Here is a 19,460-nt window from a genome sequence, read left to right on the forward strand (position 1 = left end):
TTTCCTACTGTTAAAGCGATTGTGTGTGTGAATGTGGAAAGAGGGTAGTGGCTAAAGGAAGCCAGGTAGGAGGGCAAAATAGGTTTAGCGCCACCACAGCACGGGAGTCAGAATAACATCCAGGAGCAAAATGATAAAAATAGACCGGAGGATAAAAAAAACATGAATCGATACTTTTGCAGACGTGTCGATGCATTGGATCGTTGGCTGTTGGATCGATACCAAACGATTATTTACACCCCTACATATCACCAGAATGATTGACAATTAAGAGGACCACTTATTTTGATGATCCACTTGGAAAAAGAACATCCTCCACTATAACTTTAATAGATTTTTTTATTTTTATTATTCAACAGGACCCTAATCTGAAGCATCTTCAATGTAAAGTTGGACAATCAATCATATTTCATTCACTTTAGGATGACTACTTATAGAAGCTAAGCCCTTTTCATTCGTTTATTTTTTTATGTTAATTAAAAAAATATATATTATAGTTTAGCAATATTTGGTCAATTTTGAAGTTGAAGGTGTAAAATCAGAAAAGATGACAAAACTTACTAAATAAGAGTGCTTGTTTGTATTATCTGAGGCAGAGTTTTAAAAAAAAAATCTATACGTTTCAGTATGAAGCCGCTGTTAAAGTACATTCATATCTATTTCACGTGATACAAACCTGTTGGACAAGTTTTTATACCATCGCTTACTGAAGTAGTTTGAGTTAAGTAGGAAACAAAAAATATGAAATTTTGACCATTTTGGACAAATAAACAGAAAAGGAAAATATGTAGAATTTTAGGTAAAGGATAGAGGGTAACAGCAAATGAGGACATATCTGATACAGAGTTTACCATCAGAAAGTCATAGCATCACGATAGACAGAGATATACACATAAAACAAAGTAACATGTATTAATACTATTGCTTGTGCATTATCAAAGCTTCAAACCTGTTATGTGACATATAAAAGGAAACATTATAAAGAGTGTCTTTGACTACAAGTTAAAAAGGCACCAATGGCGATCCTGATTACAAATATAAGGTTGGGATAATGTGCAGACACCTCTAGCCAATAGAAGCATGTAGTATGGAGACACTCAGTCACACCATTTCTGCTCAGGTAACTGAACTGTGACCCTAAAACACCTTCCTAACACAGGCTGGCACAAAGACAAACACAAGTTAAAAAAGCCCTGGTGTTTGGGAAGGCTGTTGTGGAATGATAGGCAGAGTATAAAACAGGGAAAACTGACTAGTTTGTGCTTAACTTTGTGTTTGTATCTACAAAATCCCTCCTGACTTCTTTTTTTTTTTACTGTTGCAGTCTCTTAAGTACGTCGTTCACCACATCCTCTCATCGTAACAAGGATTAAACATTGCTCCATGGATTGGAGTGAGATCCTTAAACTCCTACTTTTTCACATGCCAAAGTAGCTTCCTTAATCCTCTTGACCTGAAGCGAAACGCTCATTCCTTTTCGCATCAACTTTGCAGCGCAGATGATCAGAGGCTGAGGGGGAGCTGGAAGGCACATTTCTGTGACAATCAAGAGAGCGACTCATGCTTTAAACTTTACCTGCAGCGCGTCCAAAGGCCTAACTTCAACTGTCAGTCGAAAAAACATGGGGAGAGAAAAAAAAAAAAAAACTGTAAAAGAAAATCCTTCTGTTTGTGCTGAAATTAGTCGGCCAATTCACGTCAGAAGACCCATGCGGGTAAGCTTGGCTGACAGGAAGGAGTGGAGAACAAACACCACCGGCTTTGGACCCGAGTGGAGGTCGAACACCTGCAGGGGGGGAGGGAGGAAGGAAGGCAGTGAGTAAGACGTTAAAATAACAAAACAATAAAGAAGAGAAAAAGATCAGAGATGACAAATACAGGGATGCTAAAGTACAACATGCCTTGATAATAAATCCTCTGTTCTAAAATAAGCTGCTTATGCAAGTAAAATAATGAACATTGTTTTGGTTCCATTGCAGTACAAATATTAAATTATCTTTGATGATTGCTGAAATTATATATTACTCCATCCATTCCTATCGAAGGAGCAGAAAACAAAAATAGCAAAACCATCCACTTATATTAGTTGAAGAAGAAAAAGTAGGTTTTAAACCACATGAAGGAACGAAATCAATGTTTGTGTTGAGCAAAAGAAAAACAATATTCCTAAATTCTTAAAACTAACTGTGAATGTTGCCATATATATATATATATATAAAAAATTGTGCAACATATAATTGTGCAACATATCAGAATCCTTTTATGAAAGAATGTGGTTTACTGTGTTACACATAGTTGGTTTTAGGCCCAGTCCAGTCTGCTTTTTACCAGAACAGAACAAACTGACGAACTTCCCAAGAATGTCTTACCTTGTCCAAGAAATACATCTCCCTCAGTCAAAGTCGACTGACATAAACCTGAAATGTTTAGTCTGTTGCTGATTTTAAAGTCATTTATTCTGCAGGAAGGCTGTTTTTTTTGTTTTGTTTTTTTACAAGAGTTTGCCTGCAATCCACTAACATTTCAGTAGAAGTTCAAAATAGATTTTTAATACAGTTTATTACATTTTCTGATCACCATTTGCATACAGATAACAAAACTAACAAAAAGGAAAAGGCCAGGCCTGGTTTGATTGTAATGGCAGAAGAAAATGTAAGTGATAAGAGAACATGAAGTAAGGACACAAGGCTATTGTCTTCTAATGTTTTCTTTAGACTGAAGTAGTCATAAATCAGTCGTCGCTCTCTGTCTGAGTGGAGTGGTTTGGAAAAACACAGAACCATGGGTGTGAAGTGTTGTCCCAATCTGATGCTTTATTGTAAACAAATGTAATGTAAACACATGACAGATGGGCTCAGAACACTGCAGAGCTAATCCATGATTCCACAAAATGATAAAAAGAATGTTTATTGACTTAGATTAAAGGAGATTAGAAAGATTATTGGTTTAGATTCAATTAAATACGACCCTTCCTGTTTTAATAATGAAAAACCAGGAATATTCAGAAATCATTTTACTTTGTAATTAGATTTGATTTTCAGCCTTTATTTAAATGATTTAGCCGTTTTTCCTTTTGTTGAACTTTAGTGCAGATCTTGAACACGATCTTACAAAAAATAAACAAATAATTAAAAGATTCCATTCTTTTTCTAATAAAGGAACTTGTGTATTGAGGCAGAAATTGTTTGCCCTTTTTTTAGCCAAGCTGAAATTATCCACATGAAATTTTGAGCTTTTACACCTGCAGGCTTTGTTTTATCTTTTGTTGCTGTCGATGACATCACCTCAGATTAACGAGGGTATAATTGACCAATGAGAGGAGAGAATGCCTCACCATGCTGGCTGCATTTGCTTTTACAAGGAAGGAAAACATTTCAACGTTTTTTTTAATTTATTTATTTATTTTTTTAGATTAATTAGATCAACAAGGATATTCTATATGTTTGATTCCCCTTGAAGAGTACGGTTAAATATATGAGCTTAGAACTGCCTTGATATAACAAATAACACTATTTTTATTTTACAAACAGTCTTTAATCACAATTAACCATTAAGCTTCTGCGATTGATTTCGATTAAAAAATGTATTGTTAGCATTAGAATAGAGATATCAAAACGAAAAAAGAGAAAGTAATAGAATAAGTGTCCAAGACTTAGCGCTGAAGAAAAGTAAAGCTGTAATAATTTAACATTTTCCTAACTCACCATTTCTCCCTCTGGACCACCAAAGTCAAGGTAAAGGTTGCGTATTCCATCGTCGGCGGACATTTTGAGCTTCTCATAGGGGTACCTAAAGAGCACTGTGCCCCCTGTTTGGTCTGCTGGCTCCCTTGTAACAGTAAAGCCCTTTTCGTAGTGAAGCGTGAGCCGGACGTCCTGTCTGTTCAACGTACAACCTGCCAGAAAGGATAAAAAAAACAATAACAAAGAAAGAACTGTGAGGTCAAACTCTAAAATATTTAAATCCACTTCAATAGACACCAAATACAAGCTCAGGAAAGAACCTTAAAAAAGCTAAATGTTCAGAAAAAGGAAAACATTTCAAAAGTTGAGAAAAATAAGCTTAAAAGAAAAGAAAGAAAAAAAACACCCCAAAACAACAAATAGGTTGTTTTTCCCAAAAGTCTCCAGACTGACCTGAATATCCAAAGATCAAACAAATCCATATATATATATACTATTTAGCATATTTTTGGTAATCCCGGCTGTTATAAAGCATGAAAACATTTAGTCTATATTAATGCCAGACTCCAAAGAGAAGAGTGTGTGCCTTTGTTTTAAAAGTGTATGTAAACATTCGGTTTTCAAAAAATGTCAAAACTGAAATAAAGCCCACAGAAAAATCAATTTTCAATGTAGAACCTAGACAACCCAGGACAGGCACAGGTCATTTGATCCAAAAACATTTCAGCATGTAACACTGCGTCTCCAATGCCCCAAATGTTTCTACACAACCGTGTGTTTGTGTAGCAGCTGGACAAGGAGGGAGGATAAAAAAAAAAGGCAGAGTCTTTCCAGAACTGTTGCGACAGGCAGCTATTGTTCTGCTCCGAGCAGAAACATTCCCTTCTCCTGGATCCTGCCTGAGCTTTTCCCAACACAGAGCTGCAACAAACTGCTTGGCGCAGCTGCTGTCAGGACCTTCCTGTCGCTAGTAAGGAAATCAAAGTGATGACTTCATAGGTCCTAACAGAAAAAAACATCTATAAATGTGAGTTGAAGAAATAAAGCATATGTTACCTTAAAGGACAATAACGGACGTCTGCTAACTACAGGTGAGTATGATGACATGTAAAAAAGAACCCCATCCTGTGGTTAAATATCATTATCCTGCTCCAAACTGTCTGAAAAAAACCTCGACCAGACGTAGTATGAAATAACACTGATATAAATGTCGGCTGTGCTGGTTCTGAGGTATTTTGAGGTGCTCCCAAAAGAAAATTTACAGAGACGATGGCAGAAATCATGCTGGAAATCAGAATCTCATCTGATTGTTTCGTGCAAATACTTTCTTTTGCTCTTCTAGCAATACCACCCTTAGAAAAAATTCTGAGTCTTAGGAAACTTAGACGGATTTCTGATTGATTAACCGCTTATAGGTAGAGAGGTAGACTTTTTTGTATGACAGCTAAAACAACCTGCTGATGTTTAACCTTAGTTAGTTAGGCAGTTAATTTCTGTATCTATTTATGAAAAACAAAAAAATGACATAAAATATCGACGATAATAATACCTATAAAAAGCACAAGACAATAAGAAATTAATTAATCAAAGTGTTAAAGGTAGAAAAACTGACTAAAGGTAAAGGAACAGCAGGAAGTATAAACTTCTAAAACAGCCTCTTAGCTAAAACTTACTACCAATGCTTTGTTTGGTTTCCATACTAGTTTCCTAGCTGGATTACAATGTTTTTTAATAAAGCTTGCAATCTCTTTGTTGTCTTCAAGGTGTTAAGAATTAAAGAGATTCTCCTTTGCATTTTAAACTAAGAATTCCCACCTTTAAACATCTACCAGCATAATGGATGTAAGTGATGATTTAATGGTGATAATCCCTTAATCCTTTCTTTTTATGTTGGAGTCTAAGTACTGCGACCTATCAAAGAATCTAGAGAACATTATCATCTCATTTAGTCTATGCATTCCAAGTAAATACAAAAAAGAATAGAAAAGAAAAAAAACTGGTATCTGCTTGTTAGAGCTGGATTCATCCACATCTAGTCAAACAAAGTATTAGTAGTGTTCAGAAAAAAACACTCCAGTGAGATGTTATATTACTGGCTGGATCAAGCATAACGTGGTCTTCCTTGACTTGTGCATAAAGCAAGTCAAGGAAGCTGACATCATAATGTGGGGATCACAACTCTGAGATCAAGACTTAAGACTCACTTCCTCCAGAAAAAAAACAAAACGTGTAGCATCCAAGGTGAGCTACCGGCTGTGCGGTCACTCACCAATAGAGACTTCTTTGATTATCTCAGCTGCAGCGTGAACCCCCTGAACAAGACCGCGTGTCCACGTGGACAGATCCCAGTGAGTCTCCACTCTGAAGATGTGCGACTCGATACCACGCCCGGTGCCGGTCCGAGTGGCGAACACCAGGTCTGAACCGTGGGACGGAGAACCCCGAGCGCTGCCAGAGTGGACCAGTCTGACAAGAGAGAGAGGAAATCATGTTAAATCACAGTTAGCATAGAGAAAAAACTTTGCAGACAGAGACTCTCAGGTCTCTAACCATGACGGATTAAATGTTGACATTTGCAAGGTTCTTGTTTTGGTTTTTAAATGAGATGAAAAAAACATTTACAGCTGCAGTTTCTCTCCTAAACTAAACAGATCACCCCACCACAACCCGGCATGTCTTCCTGCCACATTTAAGCTTTTCTTTTTTTCTTTTAACCAATGTGCTTTAATGAATCAGGGTCTTTGCTTCTTCTTGCTATTTGAAAAAAAAAAAAACTTGAAAAACATAATGACGATAAGATGAGGAAATTTGTAAAGCAAACATTTCTATCTAATCAGTTTGAGAGAAACTCAAGACATCAAGAAATGTGCTCTCAAGACACAATCTCAGTTTTTTCACTTTATTTTTGGCTCTGTATTATTTAGGACATCACTGTAACGCTATCTGGGATGGAGCACTTGAGGTGAGGCCGAAATGAAGGACTCTAAAGTGAAAGATCACTTAGCATGACCTGCTCATTTGTTGTAAACAGACATGGAAAGTCAAAGAATGTTTGCCACTCATGGAAAAGATTTCATCCATTAAATGAGATTTGAATTGTTCGTGTGAGACTTTGAAACGTTATTTGCACTGGGGCTGGGCAATTATTTGCATTTGCAATATAACTGCAATTAGAAAAAAAATGTAATTGCAGAGGCACTGAATTCTGGTCATATTACATTTAATAAGTAGCAAATATTCTCCCTCCAGTCCTTTAGGTGGTGGTAATATGCTTCAAGTGGGTTTTTCAACCCCACAATGTGGAAGAGAGAGCAGCTAGGATGCAGATTCATCCATGCAACTAATATTTAGCAGTTTTCTACACAAAGGTCCTTTAACAACAGACTCTTACAAAGCAAGCTTTAAAGGTCACGAAAAACCTGAAACCCCGTAGGGAAACATTTACATGGCTGCTCTGACTGCAAAAGAAACTCAAAATAAAATCACAATTGTAATATTGGTTTAAAGTAATTGCAATTTTATTTTTTGGCAAAATCATTTAGTCCCAATTTGCACTAATAATGATCCTCCTATTTTCAACACAATACTGGTTAAAGCTACTGGTTGGTTCCATATTATTGGCAGGCTGAGAACAAACCATCACCAGCAGAGCCTTCCTGATCCTCTCTATGAAAGACGACTGAAGCAAAGTTTTTTGTTGCCCTTTGTCATAAACGCGGCTGTGATTCACTTTAAATTTATAGCATATTTTGACAGAAGTAAAACTAGTCAGTATTATACTATAAATACAATGACTAAACTTAGAAAGCAGAACTGTTCAGAAAAATGTGAGATTGAAATTAGGCTCTCTCACTATTCATCATAGGAAAATTCACAAAAAAAAGTTTGCTGGTCTGTTTCTAAACATTTACTCACAATTCGTAGACAGTCGAAAGTAACCTTGCTAACATTTTACAATAAAATAAACATTCTTTAAAAATATGCTGCAATAGAATTGAATAAGCTCTTTAAATGATCAGATTTATTAGCATCAGTTCTGAATTAAGTAAACATTAACGCAAAATTACCTTCCTTAAAGCTTAATATGGACAAATAGAAGGAAAAGCTAGCTTTTGTTAAAGATAATCAGAAAATACTAAATAATAAAAATGCACCAGGTACCTTAGAAAACTACCTTTGATATAAAGCTCAAGGAAAATTAACTGACAGAAATTTAGTAGTAAGTCCTTACAGCTGCTTACTTGTCACCAGCTGCCAAGGCAAATCATTATCACCTGCTCATCATACTTGGCAAAGTTTCACACCGATGCCAGTCCTGCCATATCCAGGATTCAAACCAGGGTCCTCTGCATAGCAGCCAGAGACTAAGGCCGTTTTCACACCTGATAGTTTGGAAAACTCAGGTCGATTAAAGACCAAAATTGCCACATTTGAATCATTTTCATTTGGTGCGGTTTGTATTTACAGGACACTGCCAAACCGGAACAAACCTGTTGACCCATCCGTTTATCCCTTGGCCTGCGGTGGCGACGCACCGAGAACCACTATAGAAAGACAGTTGGTCAACAACACAAAACTACCTTCTTGTAGTTTTCTCTATTTGTCAAAAACAAAGCAGATGACCGTTTTTATTTTTATTTATAACCAGGTCAGGTGAGACAGCTCCAAATGAGGCAGCGAAATACAAGATCTTGCAAATTACACCTAATTGAACTAATTCAAGACTGCACAGGCAGCAAGGTATAATTGATATTTGAAAAAACTCAATTTGTTATTACAGTACAATTACAGCTTTTGGAGCGGTCTCCAGTCTGCTTGGCATTCATATCTCTATTCACACCGCATCAGAGTTCACTTCAGCCGAGCCGAGATTTAGGTTTGAGGCAGATCAGAGTTCGCTTTTTTTGCCTGCATCATAGTTTGATTGCGCTCTTTCTGGCCAAAGAGTGGATTAAGCAGTGCTGGTGTGTATACACTCTTAAACCACTACACAATGAGGGACACCTGTTAACCATTGAGGCCATGGTTTAATCAGGGACTTTTAAACATTCCTTGCTCCCTGTTGGATAATAATTCAAATTCAGAGTTGGTTGTTTTTACCTGGTGGCAAGCAGCGGGTGTGTGAGTAGAGGCATGGACCAGGACTCTCTGCTCCACGGCACAGATTCAAACAGCAGGATGTCTTTTTCCGTCAGTGCCATGACCACCGGCCTGAACTGCTGCCGTCCGCCCTCCAGCTGAATCTAAGAAAAAACATTTAAGATGACACACTGAAGCTAATAAACACAAAGAGGAGCTAAAATCCCCAAATGATTTTTATTTCTAAGCCTTACCCTTTATTCTTGAGGCTTTTATTAGTTAAATAAATAAGGAATAGATAAGTAATGTTATGAGGATGATTTAAAAGGTTTCATACAAAAATATACTAGAAACAGATTTTTCTGGCTTGAGACAGAAATAAATGACTTCTTTTTTTTTTTTTTACCTCAGGTCTAAAGAAAACAGTTGCAGACATGTGGCTGGTTTTAACCACAGCAGTTCTACAAGGTACTTCCATGCTTTTTAAATAGAACGAATAAAGAGCTGGTTTCCTCTCAGTCAAATAATATGCTTCATAAAAATAGATTGGAGGCTGATTTCATAGTTTTACAATTATAACCAAGTACTGTATGTCACTTCTAAAAATTAATTCAACGTCAGCCGAACGGGAGGAAATGAAGTGTAAATTCCCTCATATGTGTGAACTGCTTATAAGGAAAATATGTTACATGCATACAATAAGGCTTTTTGGGGGTTGATAAAAATTAACATTGCGCCGCATTTTTTATGGAAATTGAAGTTCTTTCTCCAAGTGACAACGAGTTATCCTTATTCCCGTTATCCCTATAAGGTGATAACCTAGGGATTTGGGGATGAAAGTTTGATATAAAATCTTTGGTTGCCACCAGATTGATAAATTTTTATCAGCTGATTTTATCAAGAGAAAACAAACTCATGGTTTTACAGCCACTTCAAGCATTTAACATGCAGAAGTGAGTAAAGGCTGATTTATACTACTTCGAAACTAGGTCATCTGCGTAGGTGTCGTCGTGAAAGCAGAGAGGTCCCTGCCCCGTCCCCAGTAGGTGACCGCAGACAGGAGGCATCTGATTGGTCAAATCTGAATTTGCACTACACTATGCATCTCCTGTTTGGTACCTTACCGACTTGCTTTGTATATATGACCGCGGAAAACGACTCTTGAAGTTGGAACAGCTAGAAAAGTGAGATGTGCGAGAACGCTGGGACCCTTTTTCCACCTGGATCCCCGCTCTTTTTCGCCCTCATGTGCCTACGTTGTCGGACAAACTTGCCCCCACTTCCTAACCGCCTCGGCCGTATCTCGACCCACAGCTAGTACGTGATTTTACCCTTTTGTGTTGTGGCATGAAATAAACATAGCACAGACTACGCTTCAATATTGAGCATTAATCAAAAATGTCTGTGTCATACCTGCGACAAGCTCACTGTGACACACTGCTGCGGGAGTATAACCAGCCCTTAAGTCTTCCCTGGTGCAGACAGAGCATCTGCATAAATTAGCAGGAAATCAATGGTGTGTTCACCCACCCACCCCGCCACGAGTTCCCATTCAGAAAAAATAAAAACCAACTTTGCATTTTGTGTTCAGTATGGCTGTTGCCATAAAATGTAGCAACTGTTGCATACACACTAGGGATGGAACGGTTTATGAAAACTGTCCGAACCGTTCGGTTCGACTGTCTCGGTTCGGTTCGCGTGTGTTGCGTTCGGTTCATGCGCGGCTCCTTTTTTTCATAGACGAAGCGTGTACACTCCAGAGCAGAAGGTGGCGGTACTGCAACCAAAGCCAACCACCAGTAGTAAACAAGAAGAAGAAGAAGCGAAGCAGCTTAGCCGGGTGTAGCAGAAAAATGGCGAGTGGGAAAGAACAGGAGTCGGAAGACGCGCCAGCAGCACTTTATAGGTCTGCTGTATGGGACAGCTTTGCATTTAGAGGGCTCTACGATGACAGCGGAAAGAAAGTTATGGATAAAAACAGTGTGCAAGCATTGTACAACACGTTTTGTTTATGCTAACAGTAACACGACCAACATCTCAGCCTAACAATCAACATACACCGAACCGAAAACTGTGACCACGAAACCGTGAACCAAACCGAACCGTGGATTTTGTGAACCGTTTCACCCCTAATACACACACACATACATACAGAGACAAACCTTTCATACATCTTTGTAAAATCTGTATTTGTCATCACGTGGTGTGTCTCAGTGCATAAAATAAAGAAAGATAAGCAACTTCTGCTAAGAATTTAGCTCTAAAAAGAATGGAAAGCGTAACTGCTTCCAAAAAAGCAGTTACAAAATTGTCATCTTGGGTCTGAAATCATAACTTGATTCAGGTAAAAAAGTGAACTGAGTAGTAGTATTAACTGAATAGCTGCTTTATCTGCATTCATTACCACTGAACCAAATGAGGGAAAAATACGTTTAAGTGGAGGGTTTTACTTGGTTTTCCTGGAGATTGCATTCAGTTTGCTTATCTTCATATCTTACCAACATGCAAAGCAGACAGGGCATCAGTATGACGGAGCAATGACGGCAGCTTAGTACCATCGAATATCAGACCACCAGTGTCTGATGAGAGATTTTTAAGCAGCTGTATTTTTGCTAAAACGCATCAATTTATCTTATCACACTGCAATGGGACATTTCCAGCATGTTTTATGGGTGAGAAATGACAACTAACACAGACTGAACTGAGAAAGCACAACTCTTCAGTTTAATGTGAGCAAATCTCATGTACTCCTTAATATTCGAGGAAAAAAATTGTGCTTCTCAGACTGGAAGTGACTGGTTTCCTTCTGAACTTGATATGCGTAATAATCATACCAAGTTAAATAAATGAATTGCTTTAGTTTATAGGAAAAATCCAGTTTTCCACTTCCTGTAGTCAATGAGTCATCACAAATAAAAGTTTTTGTTTTTTTTATAAATCTGCTGGGTCAGTCCTTTTCTCTATTTGAACTCTTAATGCCTTGATCTTTTTTATGCTGCTAGAACTGAAGGTTGGAGTTTTAGAGTATTGTGCTTCTGTTGGGTTTTCAAGTTAAGGGGAATTGCAGGTGACTAACCACAGACTTACACTTAGACCAAGTCTGTGGTTGGAGTGTGAACATCTCAAACTCTTCTCATAAGGGGACAGATCTAAGGCTTTTTCCATATACCTTCATGCCAAGTGTCATCTGATAAGTGAACATCATCCAGGGCATTCTTGCTTCCCCATAAAAATTAGCTCTTACTATGAAACCGGTGCTGACAAAACATCCTCTTCAGAGGGTACCATCTCAAAGTACATTTCGATTCTATTCAACTGTGCCACCATCGAGCAACAACATCAAACCAGTAGGTTTGATTGTGGGGTGCGTGCTGCTTTACAGGAAGTAACGTAATGTGACGGAAACTTCCCTCTGTATTTCCTGTCGTAGCCGTGCCAAGATAAACACAACAACACATGCATTCATTCACTCTGGGCCTGAATGAATGGTTTAAAGTGAAAAGATATGAACGCAGGTATCGTTCCTGTAACCACTTCAGAACAAGCCCTGATTTGGTCGCTATGTTAGAATTTAGAGAGTTGGTTAGTTTTGAGAAAACATGCTCTTCCTGTGCATTTAGGTTGGAGGAGAAAAGTCTCTCTGTATCTCAGAGTTCAGGGTAGGTGCATTTAGAAGTCTAAAAAAAAAAAAACTAGACCTAAATACTATTGATGGCATATCTTTTTTCAAAGCTAACAAATCTTGTATTATCGTGTACAGTTTGACTGAAAACCTCTACCCCTATTCATGAGGAATAAAAAAACATGTTTCTTTGCTTAATGCTCAATATTTGATACCTTTATTTGTTGGATCTAGATGTAAAACTAATTTGTTTTTGTTGTTTTAAAGGAAACCCAAATCTATAAGGCAGACCACAAAGAAAAACAGAATTCACTGCCAGGCACTGTAATTCTATTCTATGTATTACTAAGTCTGCCTTGATTTTATTGCATTTCAGCACATAAAGATGGGCTGTCATTTAGTATTTCCATATAAATGAAAATATCTGAAAACTAGTTAATCAAAGATACTCTTTTGCGTCAGTAACTGATATAAAATGACCCATTTGGGTTGAGATAGACTTCCAAGGTATGACGTTCTGCACCACACACAAATAACGAAGGAAAACATTAATCAGCTGATAGCTCAGTCAGTAAAGTCTGGATCAGTTCTCCTTTACAATTGAAGGAAAAGTTTTACAAAAAAACAAACAAATAAAAACTGCATGAAAAGTTGCCAGAAAGGCAGAAGTCGCACAGGTCTACTGTTAAATACATGTGCTTGGATCAAATCAATGTTTACACAGTAGAAACATGCGCCAGATATATATATTTTGTAAAGACACTTTATTTTGGTGCAAGATGATCCTTTAAATCTCCCATAGCAGTAACATTTATTTGTATTACCCATGGATGAAATTTTGATTTCAGAAGTGGGGGTGGGGTGCTTGCAAGTATTTGTTAATATAACTCATATAAAAGTTAAATAAAACTTCTGTTTCCTCCACTTTTAGTTACATTTCTGCAATTCCTCTCCTGACAAAATGTATGGATGGATGACATGAACAATTTGACGATTTGGGGTGCAACAATCTATCTAGATTAAAAACAGATAGTTTTACAGTTATTATGAGTTTGGATATATAAAATCATATACATAGATTGTATTTTTAGATGTATTGTTTGATGATAATTAATATATCTGATATAACAACCCTTCTAGATTTTGTGACTCAATGGGGAGATAAATTCCTAACATACAATAGCAGATTCCCTCATGTTCTGTTGTCTTTTGCCTAAACTCAGGGAAGTAGGCTTCAGCTTGAGCTGCGGTATTCTGCTTGGTCCCAGTGCTCGACTTACAGCGACTTTTTGTATCTCTGTTTCTGTCTCCTTTTACCCCAGTCGGCCTCGGCAGATGGCCGCTCACACTGATGGCCGCTCACACTGAGCCAGGAGGTTTCTTCCTGTTAAAAGGGAGTTTTTTTCTCTCCACCATCGCTACAAGCATGCTTAGTGTGAGGGATTGCATTCGAGTCAATGAGTCGATGCAATCAATTGGTTTTCCTTAGATAGAAAACTTTGAATCAATTAGACTGTATGATCTGGTGAACTGTAAAGGGCCTTGAGATGATATGTGTTGTGAACTGGTGCTATGCAAATAAACTGAATTGAATTGACAGTAAAAAGTGCAGGGGACCAAAACGAAAAAATTTCCCATATGTCCCCCGTCCAAAATTATGTCTTTAGTAGTGACACAAGCCGTTATTACAACATACAAATAAAAAAAAAAATTATCACTGATTAAAAGCACACACTGAGATGTGAACACTTATGTTTTAGTATCTACTTGTCTCTTTCACCACAATTAATTAAGTTAAATTATTTTGACATTTTATTTAACAAATGGAGGCATTAAGACATGAGTTCAGAGCCACCAGACTGTTCCATCAGCTCTGCTCATTGGTGAAGCTCCTCCTCCGATCTACCTAATTCAAGACGATTCAGGACGCTGCTGTGTCTTCAGGGAATGCTGCAGTGCTACTGTGTGAAGCTAATTCGTTCTTTACTTCAATAAGATCCCAAAGGCGAAGCGTTTTTCTCGGTTTAGGGATCTTTCTCCAATGCATGTAATTCAGCATCAGCTTGTTTTCGTGCCAGATGGTGTTACACAATGACCACGGTAAAGAACAGAGGGGTGTGCATTCAACCAAATGCCAAATCAAAGCTTTTCCCTTGAGGATTGTTTTGAAACAACTCATTTGATCTATTTTACAGCAGATGTCATGGAGTCTGCAGTAATTCATTTTACTTTAGGGCATCATCTCTAAAAGCCAGAGGGTAGTATTAACCTTAATATACAAACTGAATATACAAAAATTAAATCAAAAAAATTTACTTGATTCTTATGAGAAGTATGACTGGAAAGGTCAAAGTAGTTAATAAGAAAGACACTGATATGTTTATTTTATTTTTTTTTAATAGCTTTTCCCTTAGGTAATTCTGTTTCTCCAGAATATCTGTTGTTTTTAGGGCAGCTGCAGCTTGATCAGAAGTAAAGGTGTATAATAGGTTGGCGAAGCTGCGTATCGTACCTGTTCAGCCAACCAGGCAATGTGTTTCAAGTGGGGGTGTGTGGAGGCTGTAGATGACGCCCCCAGGTAGGCGTTGATGTGTGCCAGGGTCTGTGGCAGGAGGGCGGCTATGTTGGTGTGTATGGCGGTGAACCAGGCGTTGGCAGAAGCTCCATCTTTGCAGCGTAGCACCACGGTGTGCTGGCCATCCGGGGAGTGCAGCTCCAGCAGCCTACATGGAAAAGAAGGAATTAAAAAAAGATAATGTGGGGAAACTGTAAAAATGTAAAAGCTTCTTTTTTTTTTCCCCCTTGCAGTATTTCATAAACTTATGTTTTAATTTTACCCCAAACTTTAATGAGAATGTTAGCACCACTACAGCAAGAAAAACAGGAGAAAACATATTGATGGGGACTAGAGACACATTTCCATTTGGCTGACTTTCCTCATCATTAGAGACATTTAACCATCCATCACTTTAATCTTTAATGCTTGCACATTTTCTTTGCATTGAAGCCACTTTTTTTCCCAAGCTGTAGGCAAAACAGTCCAACACAGCGGTGAGGAGGCTGATCCAGTGATTTATCTTCCGCATTTTAGATGAACATGTTCATAGGAGGCCGTGGGTGTCCTGCTAGTAATGTCTGTTAAAACAAACATTCCAATCTAATGAACATGAGAGACACACACAGGGACCAATCCCACACCCAGCCACACCTAACCCTCCCACATCCTCAGGTATTTCAAACTAAGCATAACAACAAACCTGTTCTCTAGATCAGGCATGGTGAGGTTCCTGCTGATGAAGCACATCTTCAGGCTGATGACCTTCCTATCTTTGGATGTGGACGATGAGCTGCTGTGTTTGGGCGACCCAGAGTCCTCGCTGCCGCTGTAGCTGGGAGACTGTGGGCGGACGCCGTCCCACGGCAGGTCGGCCACCAGGGACGGCTTCTTGAAGAGCGGCGACACCTCGCGGATGTATTTCACTGAGGACGGGTGACAGAATACGTAGTTCAGCCAACATGCAGGATATTTTAGTTATATGGGTTCATATTTTCCAAGATAAAAATGCATTTTTTTTTATTTCTTTTTATCTTTATTCCCATTATCTGTAACAAAAACTATTCCCAAATGGAAATGATAGTTTTATTAAGACAGTTTTTATTATGTGAGTCTGTTAAACCCTAATAATGCCTGCTTGTTAAGTATAAAAACTAATGGTTTCCCAAGCAGTTTATCTAATTAAAGCAGTTCTTCTGTACAGTTATCATATCAGAGATTTGGAAATGAAAAGCGGGCAAAGACTGAGTGTATCTTTCTTGGCAGCGAGTTCTCTGTGCCATTATCCAGAACGCTGAGTTATAGTATGATATGGCTGGAACTAGGGATCCAAACATTGACAAACGTGTATAATGTAATGATGTGATGATGAGGCATGGTGTGATACTGGAGATTGGTGATTACCATTTAAAAATACTATTGTACCAGTACTGCCACAGTGGATGAAGAACATGATGTTACATTTAGCATAGATATTAAAAACAGAAGCAAAAAAAAAAAAAAACAAGACTTGTTTTTTGTTTTGGAATTCCAGACACCATGTAGCCCAGTAGGGGGCGATATAATGGGCCCCTGTAGGCCCCTGAGAGGCTGAGGAGTTACCTGAGCAATAGCATCAGTAGATTAAAACAGATAAAGATTAAAACCATCCAGGACATTGGACCCCAGGGACACATGCTTACCATTACCATACCATGGATGGTGAGTTACAAGAGAAAGTACTTTAATCATTTTAGTTCATCAGCATAAGCCTTTTTTAAGCCAAAGAAATGTGAATACTGACAGACAGCAGAGGTACAGGTGTAGTTTGACCTACTTTGGTGGTAACAGCTGGTTAATACAGAGGCGGATGCTATAGACAATCAGCTATCAAGTCTTTCAACAATTCAAGGAAATTTCCAGTTCTCAAAATAGGATTACGATATCTGCTGTTGCATTTCCCTGAAGTCATAAAAAGAGTAGAATGTGCAAGCGAAGAAAGCTTAGAAGAAAAACAAGTACAGATGTGAGCTGGACCCATTGGCTGTTTGTACAATAAAAGGGGGGCTTTTGCTCTGATGTGAAGGATTCATTTTCCAAATTTGGTACTGCAGCCTCCCGTCCCCTCGGCGGCCTCACTGCTATCCCCCCTTGTCTCCCTCCTATGCACGTAAGCATTATCTCCTCATTGTTTCCTCCTGTGTCAGGGTCTTATTCTCTCCTAGCAATGATGGGAAAAACAGGGCAGAAACATTTCTGAGTGAGCGGCTGAGTTGGACGATGAGACCGTCTGCTCTGTGTGAAACCTGAGACAACGCTCTGAGGAGATGAGGTCATTCTTCAGAGTGGAGCGAGATATTCAATTTGAGAGTGTATGCTTCAAAAAGAGGGAGGTAAGTTTCAAACCAGAAAGAGGTTGAGATGAGACGGAAAGCTGTAAAACAGCACTCTAAATAAGTATTTGCTCCCCTCGAGGTTAATGCTTTGACACTCGTTTCCAGTTTCACCATTGGGACATAATCTAAATAAAGAGAAAATGCATTATAGTGAACATGTTATTCATGAAAAAAAAAAGAAAGTTGAGTTCAATTTTACAAGATACACTTAGTGCTGACTGTCCCTCCCAGATTTGTAGAATCAAGAAACCACCAAATAGATCCTGCAAAACAACATGAAATAGGCCAAAAGATCTCCCAAAGCAACAGATCATGGCCTGGACCTAAACAAATTCAAGAATGGTTAAGACACAAAATCATAAACATCTATTAGTCTACAGAAGGGGGCTGTGGTAAACCCCAGTGAGAGCCATTATTCACAGATGGAGGAAACATAAGCCGGTGGTAAACCTTCTCAAGAGAAGCCAACCTATCAAAATTACTCCAAGAACACATCAAATAATCACCCAGAAGGTCTCAAAAGAACCAAAAACAGCACCGAGATCAGGGTTGCTCAATTCCAGTGCTCGAGGTCTGATGTCCTCCACCTTTTATAAGCATCTGTGCTTCAACACACCGGGGTCAAATAATCAAGTCATTAGCAGGACTGCATGCTAAAGAGGTGTGGAACAGAGACACATCCTAAAGGTACTGGGGATCCAAGGCCAGAATTGAAGAAGTTCTGAGAATTTAAGTTTTTAATGTGGTGTTCACACTGCAGGCCTTAAAACTCAATTTTGATATTTTTTTATTTAAATCCAATTTTGTGTAGTAATTCACATTTCTAAACATATGCGACTTGTATCTGATCTCCTGTGTGAACTGCATTGATACAACTTAACTGCATATGCAATAGAGAAGGCAGTAGCGTCACAAGTAGCGAGCGTGTTCTGCGTTTACGTAAGTAAACATGCATGTAGTGCTTGAGCGCATGTAGTGATCTTACATTTATTTACACCCAGGAGCCAGCGCCTTAACAAAGCAATCTTTTCAAGAAGATCAAAAGGAAAGACTGCTCTCTGCATTATCGTCCACCATAGTTGTTTTTCTCCCTGCTTCTGAATTGTAAGATGCAGAGCAGGGAACTTTATTGAGTATTTATTAGGTTCTGGTCAGATGAATGCGACCTGGTTGTACAGACACAGGTTGCATTTGAAAAGATCAGATATGTATCGGATTTAGGACCACATGGCCAAGTGGCCTGGGTTGCATTTGAAAAAAAAAATGGATCTGTGCATCTCAGACCATCATAAACGAAATCAGATACATGGCCCATGTGGGCAAAAAAAAAAAAAAAATCGGATTGGGGTCACTTCAGGCTGCAATGGGAACAAGAAATATCACTGAAAAACAGAACATATTGGACAGATGAGACTAGAGTAGAACTTTTGGGAAGTTGTGCATCCAGTAAATCTGGCATAAAACTAGAAGCATTTAAAAAAACAAAAAAGGTAAAAACAAGAGCAAACCATAGTTTCTTGAAGAGCTGGAAAACATTATGTAATTGAGGGAAAAGTTTAGGAACTTAAGATAAAACTTTGATTGGTTATGAGGCAAGGCAAATATCTGAACCACACCAGCAAATCTGATTGGGCCTTTTTTTTTTAAACCTGAAGAGTTGTCTCTGGAAAGGGTTAAAAATCCAGTTATTTGGTTTGTTGCTACAGCACATGAGGCTCGATTAGTTCAGACCACTTATTTACCTTTAGGAATAAAATTATTTTTAAACTGTTTTATATTTACTTAGGTTATCTTTGTTTGGAAACAAAAGTGCTAGATGAATAGACACACTTCAGCATTGAAAAATAAAAAGTCCTTTTATTTTCTTTTGTTTTACAACTACATCTTAAAACACAAATCTGCACCCCCGACCAAAAAAAAAAAAAATACGTTTGTCCCTCCTTTTAATGATTAAAAGACAGGCTTTACATTTTGTGGGTGCAGTTTTTTTGACGTTCTGACTGAAAATAATGGAACTGACGCTTAGAGTCACTTATTTTAAAGTTATGATTTACTTTTATAATGTGCATCTAGTCTGTTTCATCCTCGGAAAATTTCACTGCTAGGATTTCAACAGCCTTTCTGATCTTTGATTTTGGGACTTCTTT

The 19,460-nt window shown here is 38.2% G+C and overlaps 1 protein-coding gene across 1 annotated transcript; it reads right to left on the reverse strand.

Annotated features, from left to right (window-relative positions):
* Positions 1-207: 207 nt before the first annotated feature.
* On the reverse strand, positions 208-15,864 carry sntb2 (syntrophin, beta 2 (dystrophin-associated protein A1, 59kDa, basic component 2); the record flags this gene model as incomplete). The annotated part of the gene is made up of 6 exons (XM_015401838.1): positions 208-1,786; positions 3,705-3,895; positions 5,953-6,149; positions 8,784-8,926; positions 14,897-15,107; positions 15,642-15,864. Coding segments are annotated over 6 exons (1,058 nt in total), but the record flags the coding sequence as incomplete, so codon positions are not given.
* Between the last annotated feature and the right edge of the window lie 3,596 nt (positions 15,865-19,460).

The sequence above is a fragment of the Cyprinodon variegatus genome, unplaced genomic scaffold, assembly GCF_000732505.1.
Source record: "Cyprinodon variegatus isolate N-32 unplaced genomic scaffold, C_variegatus-1.0 Scaffold1266, whole genome shotgun sequence".
NCBI classification, from domain to species: Eukaryota; Metazoa; Chordata; class Actinopteri; order Cyprinodontiformes; family Cyprinodontidae; genus Cyprinodon; species Cyprinodon variegatus.